The 18453-nt window shown below is 37.3% G+C and overlaps 1 protein-coding gene across 1 annotated transcript in view; it reads right to left on the bottom strand.

The window, feature by feature from the left end:
* RIMS1 (regulating synaptic membrane exocytosis 1) overlaps positions 1–18453 on the bottom strand; it is a 354423-nt gene that overhangs the window by 27327 nt on the left and 308643 nt on the right. The window contains exon 38 of the mRNA XM_050894077.1: positions 15180–15412. Coding sequence (XP_050750034.1) covers positions 15180–15412 — 233 coding nt within the window. The remainder of the gene's footprint in view (positions 1–15179; positions 15413–18453) is intronic.

Below are 18453 nucleotides of genomic sequence, written 5' to 3' on the forward strand. Positions count from 1 at the left end.
TAGCGAATTACTCCATCTCAGTAAGATCATTATCTGATCTCCTACAAAAACAGCATCAGAAAACTTAAGACAGTCATACCAATGAAAGAACACGCCCTATTTAAAAAGTGGTAATTTCATTGAAAGTGTGCTAAAGGCACTCTTGAATTTGTAATTTGAACTTTGCTATCATGCAGCGAGATGAGGATCAAACCCGGTGCTGTGACACAGTTTGCTTATTGCAAGCCAAGCTGCAAGAACAAGAAAGTGTCTATTTTGTGTAGCTCAGCAGTTGGGTCATTTCTTAAGTATGACCTCTTTATCCAGGCAACTCTACTGTGTGCCTCTCCTCTATGCAAGAGGGGCAACAGAAAACCTTGCAGGATTCAGCTACAGGAGATGAAGGATTGGGGCAGCTGAAGCCCTTGCTGCTGCCGGCCTTTGAGGGGGAACCAAGGAAAGGGCTGGGAGCAGAAAGAAAGGGGGCTGTGCATAGGCTAAGTAGCACTCAGCTCACTGAACTTTCCGTGTCTGTAGATGCTGTACTGGAGCTAGTCACGCCAGACCCCTTTTAGAGCATATAGAGAGAAACAGACATTTTAGGGTGCAGTTCATTTTTACTATCTCAGATATTTACTTGAGGATGGATAAGCCATGCACAGAAGTGTACATTTCTCTCTGCTGGCTAGAAAGAAAGCCTGAAGTGATGAACTGACAGCTACTTTGTGGACACCTACACTTGCTCAGACTAAGCCCACTCTTTGTGATTATGGCTCCTGGTCTGCTTCTTTGAAGAACGGTGCCTCTGTAGTTGTCAATGGCAGGGTTCCTGCGCTCTATCCCACAATCCCTCTCCAGGTCCTGAAGTACAGCTCATACCATATAGGTGTATTAAAAAAGCATGATGTGAGAGACATGGACACATGGGATTCCTTGAAGAGATAAGCAGGAAAGTGGGAATTAGTGGCTGGAAGATTTGTGCTCAAGTCTTTCTAGATGGAGCCTCAGATTTATTTTTTTTGATCCAGAGCAAGTAAAGCAATGAAAGCAGCTGCCACATGCAACAGAACGGCGCCACGTAAATAAAACAATCCATGACGTCAAATATTCAGTCACCAGCATTTGTAGAGGAAGATATGTTTCTGGGCCACAATGACTAGGACTGGAGAGAGGCTTTTTGCCCTCTTCAGAGTATCCCCCTGCCCAAGTCAGTAAACTTTAAGTGGTACTGCAGTAGCCTGTTACAATCTGGAGGTAGTTACTGGGAAAAGTCACTCTTCTGAATATTTGGGGAACATGGTCAGATGTTTAAAAACACATGCTCCAAAATAAGTGCAAGACAACTTAATGGACCTGGGATTTTGGCCATGGGCAAACTTTAGACCAGAAACTACTGTGAGGCAGACTGGGAGAGCCTGAACCTTGGCTAAAAGGGGAACTTTGGGATCCCATCAAATTGCTTGCCATTGTTCCCAAGTTGGTCATAAATGTGTCTATCCCCTTGAAGCAGAGTATAGGGTAAAGGCCTGTACCCAGGCATGGAGCATAAAAATGCTGCCTGAACAAAAATAAATAAAACTGTATTTGCAACTATGTAAGTGCTGTTAAAGTAAAACTGTGAACTGCTACTCAAACCCACCACAGTTTCTATGTCACCTTCTCAGTCACTTTTTCTCCTGGATTCCCCAGGCAATGACAATGGTTCATCTGTTAAGAGCTAAGTCCTGACCTGGCTCTATAATCCCTGCATAAATATATCAAAGTTGCCTGTTCCAACACATGCTAGAGATGATAGCTCTCTTCTTGCTGTGATATGAGCCTGTTGCCAGAGCTGTGAATTTTTTCACATCAGAGGAGAAATAAGTGCAATAGAAATGCAACTCAGTTCTGTCACACCCAGCTCTTGGAGCGGTTGTGCCTCAAAAGGGCCATTACTGAGACTCCAGAGAAAGAATTTGGTAACTAGATTAATCGGATCCTGTGTGTGACCTTTCTTAAGTGACCACTTCACAGTGCTGTGGAGTACCCCTACCTAGGCAGAAGAACCTGGTTCTTAACATGGTATGCCTCTAAGGTAAAGACAATTGACTCCCTCAAAATGTTTTCCTGGTAAATTATTCCTTTCCCCCCACCCTGCCCTGACCATGAACTCTAGAAAAGAGCTGCTCAGGCAGGAGAAAAGATGGTTAGTAGGATAATTTTCAAAGGGAGAGTGATGGGTAAAACTGATTTACTTTTATACATAAATCCTAGGTCACATCTATACCTAATTCAGTGTTTCAGTCTGGCCACGTGCTGAGAGAGAACACTTCGCACCATCAAATCTAATTGAACGGCAGAGCTATAAATAAAGCCATCAACAGCCATGTGAAAGCAAAACTAATCAAAACAGCAGCCATGAGATTCCTCCCTGGAAGAGCTTTTTGGATATTTTAACCTGCTTTATAAACAGGAAATCCATTTGCATGTACCTGCGTTAAGATAACTTGTCAATCTGACAAGTTCTGTTCTGAGACCAGAGAAATCATTACAAATAAATGGATTCCCAAGACACCGATTTTTATCCTAAAGACACAAAAGCCACCATTTAAAAACCCTACTTTCAATACTGTTTCACACTGATATTTTACAAGCACCATTTAAAAATCGAAGTTACCCAGTTAACCCAAGCTTCAAAAATAGAAGCTATCTTATCTAACCACGAAACTTCTGTGCTTCACAAATCACAGAAGAAAATTAAAGCAGAAAGACAACTGCTTCCTCTAGGCTTAGCATTAGCCCCCTTGGATGCTTATTGTCTGACCGCACTCAGGAGCTGTAAGCCATGAGGAAACTGGAGAGGAGGCAGCAGGAGTGCTCAAAGGAGAGTAAAGCAGGTTTCTCCTCTGTACTGACAGTGCGAAAAGGCAGTATCTCACATTGTCTTCTCATGCAGACTCTTCTGCCTTGGTTTCTTTCTTCAGGAATATCAAATCTTGCATTTTTCAGAATCTAGCAGGAATGGGTGGGCAATTCTGACTGGTCAAACTTCCACCACACAATTTCTGCTGGGATTGCCAGACATCTAGAGCTTCCCAAAAGAAAAACATCTCATTTCTAAGATTTCTTGTAAAGCAATGCTTTTGAAGCTATCAGGCACCAGAAACTGAATTTTTGCAATATGAGAAATGACTATATGGGTAAATGAAGTAAACTATGAGTGTCTGTCTGTGAGCATCAAGGACTTCTATAAATACTAAGCAATTTCAAAGCAATGCTCAGGTAACTTATGAGGATAAACACACAACAGCTCATCGGAAAAAATACTGTAGTTTACCCTTTCAGTTCTTTGCATGTCTTAAGTCTATCACACTGCAGTTAAATATTTGTAGACTTCAGTCTGAAAATCTAAACAGATTGTCAAATTTTAGTAAATTCAAGCAAGTTCAGGGATGAACCTTCCAACAGAGACCCGAGGATATATAGAGGCAACATGTACTGTTTACTGAGGTGTAAGTGAGTAACTATATCGAGGTCTGTACAACAGGAAACGGTAATTCAACTTCAATATTGCATAGTATTTTCATGTCTTAGAGTAAGTTATACCAAATAACTGATATACATAGCACCTAACAATGCAATAGAAATCAATACAGATTTAAACAAACTTAACATTTTACACTAGTGGTCCTCTTGTGGAAGTTGTATGGCCATCACATTCTAAAAATTGCATGCTTATCAAACTTAAGAAAAGCTGGCACAATATTCCAAATGCTCATGAAACTGTAAACATATGCCACAGTTGATAAAAATATTTGCACCTTGACAACATGCCAATGACTTAGAGATCCCAACATCTCTAACTTCCTGGGCTGTTTTTTTTTCTTTGTCTTTTCTTGGCAATTTGAAGAAAATTTAACAGATGCAACAAACTGGCTAGTCAAATGGAGTGGCTAAAAGTCACTGAAAGTTTAATTTAAACACTTGAAATACCAGTACATGTACAAAGGAAAATAAAAAGATAGTGTAAAAATAAAAAAGCATATTCAGATATAAACCTCTGCTACGTTCTCACTAGTCTCTGATTGATTTCCTTAAAAAGAAATCACACCTGGTATGTTTTGATGCAAGTCATTCACATGCACAGAGAGCAGTCATTTCCATGGGATAAACCCCACTGCTCATGAGCAGTGTTTACACATGAAGTGCAACTGGGTGCCACTGAAGAGCCAAGCTTTGTTCTGAAAAGGCAGACATCCATTGGGTGCCTCAATCCCTTTTTTCCCATCTCTTTGTGTATCAGATTGGTTGGCAGAAAGCAAGTTTGGACTAGCAAGTAATACGACGTGCTCGTTTTCATCTCTTCTATCTTTGCTCTATTTTAAGACTTGCCAAAGTGGTTATTACTTATGTTAATTTAATTTATATGCCATCTAAAGTATGGAGAGGATTCTGGGCAATAAATGTTATACAATCAGAGACCAAATTCCTTTGTCACACAGTTTACATTAGACTGCTGCTCCTTCTCTTCTTGGAAACAAAGTCAACATTGGACTGGCCAATAGCCCTGGCTAGCAGATATGCTGCCAGACTAATGCATGTGGGAACAAGGCCAGTGACTGTCCTCGTTTATTATCATTTGCCCTCTCCTGTCCGGCAATGCTGCTGTTAGCTGGGTCTCAGCCAGCTGAACCCAACCTCCCTCCATGATCTGTAAAAAGTATTGGAGGAGGGAGTTGCTTTTAGGACTGTACCTTAGGTGTGCTCAGAGAGAAGACATGCTGTGCAGGGTGGCTGTTGCCCAGACTCTTTCCTATTCATATGCAGAGCTCCTACATGGGGAAACAATGTACCAACACGGCTCTGCAAAGCATTTTTTTCAGCAAAAAAAAAGAAAGGAAAAAAAAAAAAAAGGAGATTCAGTAACACTGAAATGTTTTGTGAACTGATACCTGCTCTACCTGATGCTGTCAGCATTTTGTTTAAAAATGTCATTGATATTTATTCATATTTAAGGAAATACTCAAGCCGAATTGTGTCCTTTCAAGATGGACATCATAAGCTGTTAGATTTTAAATAATTTTTCATCCAACTTAATGACTTGCCAAAAAACTTGAAAATTATTTTTTAAAAAATCCTATGAACATTTTTTTCATAATTTTACTGAGTTCTGCATATTTCGTTACTTACGACACACAGTTCAGAGTATTTAAGGGCCATTATCTGTATTGCAGACTCTATTAGTTACATTATAGATATGTACACAGATTTTTTATAAATACATTAACATCATCAGCTGCAATAAAAGCAGCAAGCTTTATTATTATTATCATTATTATCCTTGAAAATCCCTGAAAAACACCTGTTGATCCTCCTTTTTGTCTCAGGTTAGGTTTACTGCTTTTCATTTGGATTCTGTTGCTAACAGTTCCATTCCTAGCCAAAAAAATTCCTGAAAAATCTCTCAAAGCTCATCTTCACATTCACATGTAAAAGTGCTAAATAAGTTTAAAATAGTGTCTCTGAATCTAATGCTTCTTCACATTCAGCTAAACGCACTCTTTTTAAACTCAGCCCACCAATATCTTATCATCAAAAGTATGATTACCACACATTTTTATAAATGTTTTATAAAAAAGACTTCAGAAAAGTCAGTTTTATTTTCTAAAAGATCCAGAATAAAATAATTTCTTGCCCCTAATGGATTTAGAGATATGATATACTCATATTTGAAATACTGTGCTGGAATCAAAGAAGAATCTCTGCCCATATTTAGGTGCAAAAACCCACTTTGTCCTTGACTGTAGCTACACTGAAGCTACAAGCAAGCAAGCAAAATACTAAAGGTGATCTATAAAAGGAGTGCAAAGAAAATTTCAGTTGTGTGTTTGTGGGGAAGAATTAAGAATAGTTTTAAAACATTTTTTAAATTATTGCAAACTATTCAGTTACATGAGAAAAATAATACCATAAATGGTTTGTAAGAAATACTATAATGTACTGGCCAGATTTCAAAATTTCTCTTTCTATGAAATATTTTGATCTGCTCTCTGGAACTCTGTCTTACATTTACTAAAAGTATCAGGGAAAAGGCCACAGTGTGAGAATCTGCAAAATTCAACAAAAAATGGTGACATTAACAGTCTTGAGCTGCCATTTGAGTAGACGATTTATATGACCAGTCAGTTCTGCCCCAAACTGCATCTAGACACTTGGAACAACCCTGTGAAAGAAATACTGCAGATCCAGCTATTTCTACTCTTCCCAGTTTTACACTAGACAGCCTGAGCTCCCAAATCAATACTTAAAAATTGAATGAGTTGTTTCATGCTGAACAGGCTATCCCATTCAAACAAAAAAGTTTGTTAGTTAACAAAAAGACTGCTTTGGAAAGGAAAAAAAAAAAAATTTTAGGTCTATCAAAATTAAGCTACATCACCTGACTCTAAACAAAGGGGGCTTTATTCTTCTGTGAGACAGGAATTCATTCCTGTGCCACAGAATGAGAGTATTTTTCCTCTGGATGACTGCAGGTACTCTAAACCTTTCTACAAAATCCCACAAGTTCCAGAAAGCCACAAACTGTGGACCTGATCAGGCAAGAAGTATATGAAGAGTAATAAAATTCAAGTTTAAGGCTGACATTCTCTTACAGATAGGCATTTATGTAGAAATGTTTAATGTGAAGATAGTAGACTTCCCCCCCCTTTTGATAGTACTTTGGCATTGCTGTATTTCCTTTTTCTGTTATAATTTTGATGATAGTATTTCAACTCAGTGTTTATACTTGCACAAAGTAAAACTTGTGAACGCAGTGTGAATCGGATGAAAAAGCAAATAAAAATCCTCTTTAAACAAAGCTCAGTTAAATACAGTCAGAATTATCAGTAGGTCTTTCTATAAAACATTTCATAAAAAAATACAATAGAAACGTAACAGTGAAGCTACACTTATTAAATACATTTGACATATTTTGAAATTATAGTTCTACAAGACATGTATATCATAGCTTAGCTAAAATCAAGATGATACTTTTGGAAAGGAATAAATTCTCCTAAACCCCACACTACTTATATCTTGGAAATAGCCCAAAGTACAGTTATTACTGCAGTAATATCTCTGTTAAAAAATCTAGGAAGAAATTGCAAACAGACAGAAAAGCAAATTAATACTTTTGAGTACAAGTCAACCAACTACATAACAGGAGACAAAGTCAAAATTTATATTTCAGGAAAAAGGAAAAGAGCCACATGTAACACTAACTCAACAGAGCAGCAGGACTTTGTTTGAAAATACTAGCCCTTATTAGGAAATCTTTTGGAAGATGAGTAACTGGAACTGAATTATGTTTCTATTAAGGGTAGTGAATTCCTCAGCTAGACGGCAACAGTAAATAAAAGAGAACATGCTTACATTCACTCAATAGTTTCAAAGAATTAAGTATCATTACTAGAACAAAGAGTTCCTCTTACAGAAATAATCAGGTTTTTTTTCTTTGTTTTTAATATTATTCTTCATCCGTTTGTTCATTTCCCCCCTCCTGCTGCAGAAACATTTGGGTGCGTGCGGGATCGGTATGAAGCTTTTGCTGGGTTCAGGGGGGTGCTCTTTGCTGCCAGGGTGTCAGGTTTAGAGCCCAGATCCTGTCACCATCCCTAAGGCACCATTACCATCCCTGCTGCTGCACTACAGGCTTCTTTTAGATTGGCTGAAAAGACAAATCCATCTTAATGTCAATCTCCCTCCATTCTTCTTTTTGTGCAACAGAGCCATTGTCCTCATAGATCACCACAACTATGTAAAGCAAGCTCTAATGGCCTGCTCTGGGAAAAATAACAACCCAGATAGGAAAGACTCTCATGGAGATAATACTGAACAGGCAAACAAGGCTAATGAGTGAGCTGCAGGACGGGCCACCACACTTCTGCTAGGCTGCAGAAAGTTACTTTTCAAGTACACACAGTCTAACGTTAAGCAAAAGATTTGCAAAGTGTGCAGACTTAAGATAACAAAACGGAGGTATCTGTAGGTAAGGAAGCTCATGTGTAAATGCTAAGCATTCTTGCAGAGATAAACGCGCAATGCAAGCAAACACTTGGAAATGCTCCTCTACAACAGTGAACAACAGGTGAATTACAGAAGACTGAACTAAACCTGTGGGGTAACCATATAGCTGTAAGACTCATGGTAATTCTAACTTCCAAGATAATTTTCTGAATCTACCATTAGAAAATTTGAGATCTTGTAGCATTTCATCTGGACGAACAGGAGATGGCAATACAAAAGAACAACAGAAAAGAAATCCTGTGAAAACAGCAATGAGATATTATGCTAGATAAACAAAAAAAGGGCTTTCAACCCTAGCGTGCTATATGCTTTGAGAGGCTTAAGATACCTCTTTCTGTTCCGACTGTTAGAAACTTTATTGTAATTTCGAGACAAATACAAAATTTATTCATAACTAATTTATACTCATTTGTTCTTATACCACAGTTTCTGATGGTGTTGCCCTTTAGCTTCAGAAACTCTTCTGCCTTTTTAATGTTTACTCTCATTGCATTCTTACAGAACAATCATATCCCTGTTCAATCTTCATTTTTATAGGCTGAACTAATCAGGCAATAAAACATCCTTCAAGGTCTTGATTCCCACAAACATCCAGCATGCATTTTCTTGAATGCTGAGTGACCAGTATTCCAGATGAGCTGTCAGCTGTGCCTCATTCAATGACGTTAACATTTTCTTAGCTCCCCAAGGAAACACCTTGTCTGATGCACCCGGGATAGAATTTGCCTTTTCCCTGGCCAGATCTTACACATTGCTTACATTCAGCCTGTGATTTTTATTATACCCATGTCTTCCTCCTCCTCCTGTTTTTTCTAGATGACAGAGTTCCCAGATTGCATCTGGAAATTTTCATTAGTCATTCTGAAAGGAATGATCTTGCAATCTGCATTATCACATTTTATCTGAGTTCTATTATTCTAGTCCTCAAGTTCATCAGTCCTTCCTCTATATCACCTGGAAGTGACATACTTTCCAAATCAGTATCATCAACATATTCTAGCAGCATACACACTGCCTCTCATTAAAATATTAATGAGATCTGCCTGTGGTTTTTGTCTTTGAAACTCAACCAGTAAGCACTCTCTGGCTCTTGTTTTAATAAAATCAGCCGATGCCTCCCTCCTAACCAGTTTCCTCCAGACATCCAGTATTCCTTACTGATCTCCATGCTTCCCATCCAGTCTAATAATAATAGATGATATATTGAAGTCTAGATAAAATAAGTCTTTTGAACTTTTGTCTAGCACTCAGCTTTCTTATCAAATAAGTGTATTTTTTAAAATAAGCACAATTTCTTTCACTACAGTAATAAAAAAATAAACTCAGAGGTTGTGAGGTAAAAGAAATATGCTCAGAAATGCATCCTTGTCACTGTTTATAATTGAGACTCAATCAATCAAAATAAAATGTAAAAAAAAAACCACCAAAAAGCCTGACCACTGCAAGAAAAGATTGTCACAACCCTTGAAAAAAGTAACAAAATTATGGAATGAAGCAATGGCTTTCTCAAGAAAGACAACAAACAACCCCTCCTTATTCCAAAGGCCTCCACCCTCCAGCATATTTTATTTCTGATTTATTATCTGCTTCATCTGTCCGTACTATCTAGACCCGTATGAAATCTCTTGTTGCATCATAAAATTACTACAAGGATGGACAGAAAATTATCCCTGCTTGCATTACCAAACAAAGACTGCGAAAATAAAAAACTGAGATTTTTTTTCTTTTCTAGCAGTGTCTACTCTGAAATGACATAGCTCCGAGCCTGGAAGATTTCTTTACTCTGCTTAATTTCCATGTTTCCCAGGCAGTGTTATTTTTACCACAGCATAGTGGTGCTTGCTAACAGTCATTAAGTACCTCCAGTGAACCATCATATTCTCCACCACTAGAGGACATTTCCTGTAATGGATGGCGTTGTCCTTTCTAAATGTTTACCTAAACTTCAGTCATCCAACAAAACCATGAGAGAAAGCCTTCTTAAGATCAGTCTTAGAAGGTGAAATGTGGGGCAACCAGATGAAGAAGAAGTGTTCTTAAAGCTAAAGTGAGCACACAAAACGAGCACAGCTATAATGTGGAGTACAAGATTATCAGGACTTCATTGTATCATGACAATTTCCTCACTTAGATGACAGTATCTTTTCTGAAATCGGGAATTCGGAACTTAATTCAAAAGAACATACAGAAAGCCACTTCTTTAATGGGAAAATTACAGCAAATTACAGAAAAAATACTGTAGCACGGAATTCCATGTAAGGACACGTGCAATTTTTACAGAGGGAAATATGTTATCAGGCTCTCACATGGTTTTACTCAGGTTGCCAGTTACTTCCTGAGTGAAGCAGTCAGACACTTAAAGATTCCTTCCAAGTGTCCAGTTCACAGATGCACATAAGTGAACAGAGGAGTGTTTTTTCACTCTGTTTTCACCTTGTGACAATACTTGATTTCAGCTCCACTTCACGGTACGTAATGTCTCTCTGAAAAGTTAATGCCTATGGCTTAATTTCAGGTTGTTGACGTTAAACTTTACAAACAGGAGATGGACAGTAAATAACTTTGGTTCTCACATAGAAATATCTCATTGTGGTTCATACCGTAAACATGGCAAGGTATTTCCATTTAGAAAAATGACCCGATATCAGTGTAATGTGAGACTGGACAAGCTCCCCATTCTTCCAAGCTCCTTAGCTCTCCTTCTCTGCATCTCTTCCGCTCTCATCTGTTTTGAGCCGGTAACTGGAACAATATACAATATCCCAGGCAAAGTCTCACCTTTATCTTATATGAGATCACTAATGTTTCTCAAGCAATGTCAATGGAAAATTAGTCAGAATACTGATGTTAATGGTGTTGAGCACCTTGGAAAATAAAAATAGTCTCAAAGAACTCATATTTGGAAAAAATAGAGCCCATGTCTCAAAAGGCTCACCAGTCGCATCTCTGGTAGTTTTGTTCATATTTATCTCAAAGCTCATATTTTCAGCCTTCCTATCTGTACTGTACTGGTTATCATGTTTTGGATATCTTAATTAAGTAAACACTCCCAAATTACTTTGTAATTCCTTTTAAACTCTTACTCTCAATGCTTTTGACAGAAAAGTTGGCCTCCACTAGAAGTGGCTGAAGAATGAAAATCCTCTAAGTCCTTCAACAAAACAAACAAAAACACAGCCAGCCATCCTGTCCATTTGCCTTAAAGAGAAAAATCTGTCTTGCTGACCCAGCAGGCAATTGCACCAGGCTGAATTTGTCATAGAGACGCGACACTACCAAATCTCTGATAGCAAGATGGTGAAGATATAGTATCAGAATGGTTGCAAAGCACTGTTAGCACTTAAAAAGAACAAGAAAAGTGTGCTCCTACTAGCAGATGACCTTTCTGACCTTTTAGAAAGCAAAAGGGAGGAATCCTTTCACCTTCTTAAGGCACCCTCTGCATGTTCCAGGAGAACTGAGAGGGATCTAGGGATGGGAATACTTCTGTTTATCTGAGATTGAGCTTTTCCTTTTCTCCAGAACTCATCTCACTGGTGATACCCCTACCATTACCTCCATCCACTTTGAAATGCATTATTACGTCTCTATTTATGGTATAAATTCTGTAATAAAACTCTTTCCTCCTACGGCAGCAGTTTTTATCTCTTTTAAAACAAACCCAGAACCCCAAATTAAAATGCAGTATGATCAATACTGCCCTCAGTCACTCATTGGTCGGGAAACTATAATATAAGAATATCTGCAGAGGAATAGAGTGTTGTACCACAAAATCAAGACAACAGATGATGATTTCCTATCATAATCTATTTTCCTATCATTTTCCTATGATTTAAAGTTTAGTTGCTGCAATTATTTAGAAAATCTGCAGTTATATATTTATTTTGCATATATGTATATATTTATTTACAAAAATCAGGCTGGCAAAGAAAGCTAGAAAAGTTGGATTGTAACTAAAATTGTACAGAATATGCCTGGAGCTATTTTCATTCTTCTGTGGTCCTTCTGGGGGTTTTGCTTCTTTTTTTTCCCTTTTTCTTTTCTTTTCTTCTTTTTAACTGTAATAGCATAAGCAGAGCTGGATTTTCATTAGGAATACTACCAGAAGATTACAAGCTTTTTTTGATGAACTATAAAACCTATCAAATTTATGGGCACAATGAACAAACCATAGTAAGTAAGGATTTCATTATTTCAATGAACAGTTACTAAAAATATTATGAAACCTTAAACATAATAGAAAGGAAGGTGCAGTAGAAATACATACTTTTCCTTGCAGATTGACATAAAAACAAAAACCAATTCTTTCACTGACAGTCTTATAAGGCACATATTTAGAATAAATATTTTCCAACAGCACTGAACAAGGTACACAAAATAATGTGATTACTGGTCCTTCTAAATCTAACATGTAAGTGGATCTGACCCATATATGCAAAGAGGTCCATGTGTGTATATATAGACACATACATGCACAGGCTCACACACACACTCCTTTTTCAATTGAGAAGAAAATCAACTCTTAGAAATAATAGCTACCTAGTAGCAGTTTCATACACACCATTTCTATTTTTATATAAGATTAAACCTGTGCAGTATACTAAAAGCAAGAATTATCTACAAAAAGTCAAATTCAGCCCTTATTGACCATTTCTTCAAATGAAAAAAAGCAAGATGGAAGTTAATTTTGCTGGTTTTGAAGACAGTAGTAAACCAGAATTTCAGATCTACATGTTCCACAAAAATATGGAACCTCTGATTTTCAAGAAATATCTGACCTTTTGTTTTATTTCTGATCTTCTATTTTGAGTTTTCAGAAACAAATAACTATATATGTCATGCACACCTGACTTGCAATCATGTAAGTCATAGGAAAGAAAAATTTAAACTGACCAATTCCGGAAAAACTATGGAGGTTACACATACATTTCTGTATTTTTTTATACTTCCTTTAAAATACATGCTCTGTGTCAACAGCACACCTTCAGTTACTGAAGATCTGTAGCAGAAGTTCATACCTGGCACCACTTTTTGGAGGCCCACATACCTCCACACCAGCTTTAAAACTTCAGAATTTGGCTAGTAGAACCAATTTTCACATAATCAATTTTAAAGACCTAGTTTATATTATATTGTCAAAACAGATTTTTTTTTTAATTCGCAATAGTGGAGACATTATTAAGTTACTTAGGCACAACACATTAAAATGGATTAGACTTTTTTAGATTTCTCCTCCCCTCTTGTACGCTACAGGAAGGAAGGTAAGTGGGTCCCTGCTTTAGGGCATGAGTATTTAGTCTTCAACAATGGATTTTCTTTGGAAAACCTATCAAGTCTCATGTGTATATTGTTCTAAAAAATGCATTAATTCAACTCACTGATTTCTGACATAATTTAACTAAAAAAATAGTGATTGACAAAACATGCTCCATTCCTTGCAAAATTCCTATTGTTTTGAAATTTACACCAAGCAACATTTGGAGAGCTATAGTATCTTTCTTTGAAGAATAGGAACATCTGAGCTTTAAATAGATAATGCTGAGAGGTATTGGGAAGTCACAGTTTAGATTTTAAGTTATTTACTAACTTCACTGAGAAGAGTGAGTTAGGGCTCATGCAAGGCAAATCATCCTATATTTGGTAGTCCCCTATGCCTTCCTCTTAGGCATACAGCCCTGGTTCCTGGTCAGAGCTGGATTACAGAGTGATGGTGCAAAGATTTGCTCTGTCACAGCAATTCCTATTTCAAAGAGAATTAGGAGCTAGAAAGGAACACCAGATCAAACTACAAAAACATTCTGTAAAATACTTAAAATATTTTGTTATTTATAGTGAGTGGAGTAAAACATCAATCTAAAATCCTTTCCATACTACAATACCACTTTTTATTACTTAAGAGCATGTCATGGATTCTGATACATCTAAAGTAACATCTTAGTGTATACAAATATCTATATTCTAGTCTAATATTCAGGCAGAGTGCATTTTTCAGCAACACAATAGTAATTACAATTCTGGGCTTCAAATATGCCTACTACATCTATCATTTAGTCCAACTGCATGCTTATATGCTTTCTGGCTTAAAATTCATAAATGAGTAGTGTAGAAAAGTATTACAATCTTTTTGTTAAAGCTGACCAAGCTTTACATTTTGAGAGAATCACTTCTACTGCTCATCTGTCAATAAAAGAAAACCAAGGGAAAAAGGTGAGATATTTGATGATATAAATAAACAATATTGTTACTTACCGTAGTTTAGATTACCCTATGTGAGAGGAATGCTGCAATATGCATGCATTCTATGCTAGGCTGAAGATTTTCCTCTTTTTTTTCCTTCTTTTAGTAAGAAAGAACCCTTAGGGTCAGGCCCTGCTCCCACTGAAGACAAAAGCAAAAGTCTTCACTGGGGTTCAATAGGAGCAGGCAGGACAGGGACTTTAAAACATTTTTCTTTTTTCCTTTTGTATCTTTCTGTATGAGCTTTTGTTCCTTCAGGCTATGCAGATATGAAGCTTTTAAGATTTCTGAAGTTGCAATAACGAGTTGGAAGTCTTATGTTCCTAAAGAAGCATCATGCTGTCGTCTAATTTATCTGAAATCACCGACTCCAATTTGCCAGTGCTGTTTTTAAAGAAAAAATATTGGATTTACTCTTGACTAAAAAATCAAAGGTAGGTTTTAAAAACATATTTTTTGCCACTACAGGTACAACTTTTTATCCGAGTTAGGTAACTGCCGTTCATTTGCTCAGAATTCAATTCCCCCATTCGTACTCAATTCTTCTGCTAGAAGAAATTTCCTATACATAAAAAGCTGCTCTTAGCCAAACCGTTATCCACTGTTCATACCCACATATGTCTCTTTGAATTTCCTTGCCTACCTGTAAACAAGGCTTCTACGAGAATAAAACATTTTTCATTGATCAGGACAGAAAGTTATTTTGGTACATATTCTAAAAGGCATTTGTATATTGCTTCTTGCAGACACCTAATGATGAAAGAAAATTAATGTCTCAGAAATTTATTCACGGCTGGAAAGTCTTCTCTCCTGAGTGGTCGATATCCATATACATGTAACACAGATGCCACAGATGAAATAATGGTAAACCACGTTTGGTGAGAGTCCTGTTTCCGAAGAGCATGTGTCTCACTCACCTGTTTGGCTAAGTTGAGATGTGCTTCTGCTCCTTCGAGACACTATGGCAACCACTTTGGCACTAAGGCTGGAACGCCTTTTCTTCCCACCTGTTCCAACCGTGCCGACAGCAGTGTCCGACTGACTCCCGTCATTGTGCTCCAGCTTATACATCTCTCCGCTCACACTTGTGCTCTTAGTGATTCTCCCTGAAGTCCCCATCCGTCTGCCTTGCATTTTAGGAGTAAATGTACTATAGTTACAAAGTAAAAACAAACATGTTAATTTGTCTGTGTAACAGCATTTCCAAAAGCCTCTTTTTTTTTAAATTAGTAAATTAATTTTAAGTCTTGATACATTTTCATTTATTTGGTTCACAAATAAAAGGTTAATTTTTTAATATACACTCTGCTCCTCAGACTATATATTTCCAGTATTATAATTTGTTCTTCACTTCTTCGGGGGAAAAAAATAAAATGAACACTTTCCCACATTTTTCAGAGTGACAAAGAGAGACACGCAACATTTAAAAGTCATGTGGAGCCTTCCTGTCTATGTCCCCAGAATACAGAAAGCAATAAACCATCAATTTTACAACCAAAGAAAATGAATATGGGCCAAGAGAATATACGTAGGTTAACACACGTATCTTATCGGCACTGTTCACCAAAGCCTTAAGACGTAATAGATATGAAGATATCATCTTCTATATTTTCATACTTCACAGAAAGAGATAATATAATATGTAGCATTTTTTAGGTCTTCGGTCTCTCACTTCTTTAAAGGTAAATGCAATAATCACAGTATGAAGGCAAAATAATTTTGAGGCAAAAAACCCTAATAACCCACTAGAACTTTCATTGATTGGCAGAAAGATGAATCGCTCTGTCAGTTCTGTTTGATTTTCTTGCTATCACATTGCATTTGAATGTTTCTATACAAATCCTTTTTTTGCTCCTGCACATAGAGGCTGGATAAAGTATTCAGAAACACGCTCTAGAGAACAATCTCGAATACACACAGGACATACTAATACACAGTCCTAACACTGCTACGACCAAGCGATGCCCTAGCTCTAATGGCAATACGAAGTTAGCTATCACTCTGCAGAGACTCAGAAATTTAAGCTGCAGCCTGACTCAATTCAGATGTAGTTGTTAAATCAGCCTAGTACATGGGAAATTCCTTGATCTTGTATTGCTGATTAGTAGACCCACTGGCAACATACTAATTTTAGGGTTTTTTTTTTTCAGTAATTCTGTATTTTGAAGTCAAATTTTGAATGTATTTGTTGAGCAACAGTCCTGCTGTCCCTCCCAGCAGGTTGCCCTCCCAGCAGATGTGATGGCCTGCTCCTGCCCCCACCCCCCCAATAAAGAGAGGGGTTAGAGGTGCAGGCTGCTTCATGTCATGGCAAGTTTCAGACAGATAGGAAATCTTGCCAGGGAAAAATGAAGGGGTCTATGGGAGAAGAACTGACGTCCTGTGACTTCTACGGATCTGGGCCCTGCTAAAGCTTAAATCAGTCCTGTCCAAAGACAGATCCAGGAAAGTATAAAATAATGTATACCTAAATTATGTTTTACTGACAGTTACCAAGATTTACCAATGTGTGACCATAGGTAAAAGCAGATAAAAATAGACAATATTTTTTCAAGAAGCTGGAAAAGTCAAGTCCTTAAATAGACAACACTTAATAGGAAGGTCATTATCAATCTCTACATAGGCATTTAACTATGTTCAGCACTTAGGATCTGCTGCTGTTAAATTCAGATAAAAAAACAGCTACCACCTTCACACAGAACAAGGTGCTGTGATGCACTGAAGTACTCAAGAACACATTTTAGTGGACCACCTGAGGCACACTGAGCTTAAAATAGCTTCTCCTTGTTCCCTCCCATACCACTGCAACTTTACTGCCTGGCTTTTGGGTTTGCATGCCAAAAATAGAAGGACATATGTATTTTGATGTTTCTATGCAAAATTCCTTTGTATTTTATTGTAGATCTCCCCCAGCACACACTCCCTCACATGTATATGAGCACACACAGAGACACATATATATTCAATCAATCTAGGAAGAATTTTAACTGCACTTTTTCGTCATTTTAAAAAAAACCTCAAAAACAGACCGTCTTCCATAAATATGCAAGTATCAAGGAAAAGGTTTTGTGTAAGGCAACCTAGTTCCGTTCACTTTAAAATAATATCAAATTGAGAAAAAATGCCCTAAAATATTACCCATTTTCAAAATAGAGACCGATTTCTTGAGGGAGATGAATATTAATTTCTTGGCTTTAATATAAATCATGTCCCTAATATAGTACAGGTGTTTACTTCATAGGCTACATATACTGCTGCTTTTTAAAGTTGCAATGATCACTAAATAACGGTATTTTTATTGTTGTTCACAGAATGCAATAACCTCAACTTTACAAAATATCTAACCTAGCAGCTACTTTTGTTTCAAGTAACACAGATTTCTTTCTTTACCTCTCCACAAACACTGTAACATGAAAAAATATGAATTGGGATTGCCACATAGGAGTCATTATTCTTCAAATAGCAAATTAATTTAAAAAAGCAGTGATGAACATCACAAAATTCATGCTGAAACTTCTGATAAAAGTATTTTTCTACAATTTGAGAATGTTTAGTGAAGTTTATCTTTCTTAATTTTGGTCCATAGCTCTATCACAGAATTCTGGCTATGGCCAGAGAATCTTAGGAAATGTATTCTCTTTAAGAAGAAGTGATGTTACTAACTTGCACACTTATCAAAAAACCCTTAAAACTAGAAATCAAATGTACAGTGTGATAATACTGTCTGAATATGCAATCAACCTGCATCATTAGCTTGGAGTGCTGTCACACAATCCTTGTATTCAAACAGAAACTTCGATCCCTAATTCAGTATATCAGGGCTTGCCAACATCATTCGTACGTCAGCTGGTTTCCGATGCTGAGTCCCTTTTCCTCCTATGCTGAGGAAACAAGGCCCCACACTCATGCCCATAGGGTACTAGAAGGCAACACCATTGACTGGTTTGCTTCTCTGGAGGAGGAGACACTTTGCCATTTCAAGCAGAGGGCAGACGAAAAGTACGGTCTGATACTTGGAGGGGGCAGCATCACACAGGCCTCATTTTCAGGGGTCCTACTTTCTGCTTTGATTAGACATGGATCATTCCTTTCCACATGGATAATTCCTTTCCACCAGTGCTTGGAATTGGATTTCAGTGACTATTTCTGCGATGCTGATGATGCCCCCTACTCAAAGCTTTCTGTAGTCAT

This window comes from Gymnogyps californianus, chromosome 3 (genome assembly GCF_018139145.2).
Source record: "Gymnogyps californianus isolate 813 chromosome 3, ASM1813914v2, whole genome shotgun sequence".
In the NCBI taxonomy this organism is placed as follows: domain Eukaryota; kingdom Metazoa; phylum Chordata; class Aves; order Accipitriformes; family Cathartidae; genus Gymnogyps; species Gymnogyps californianus.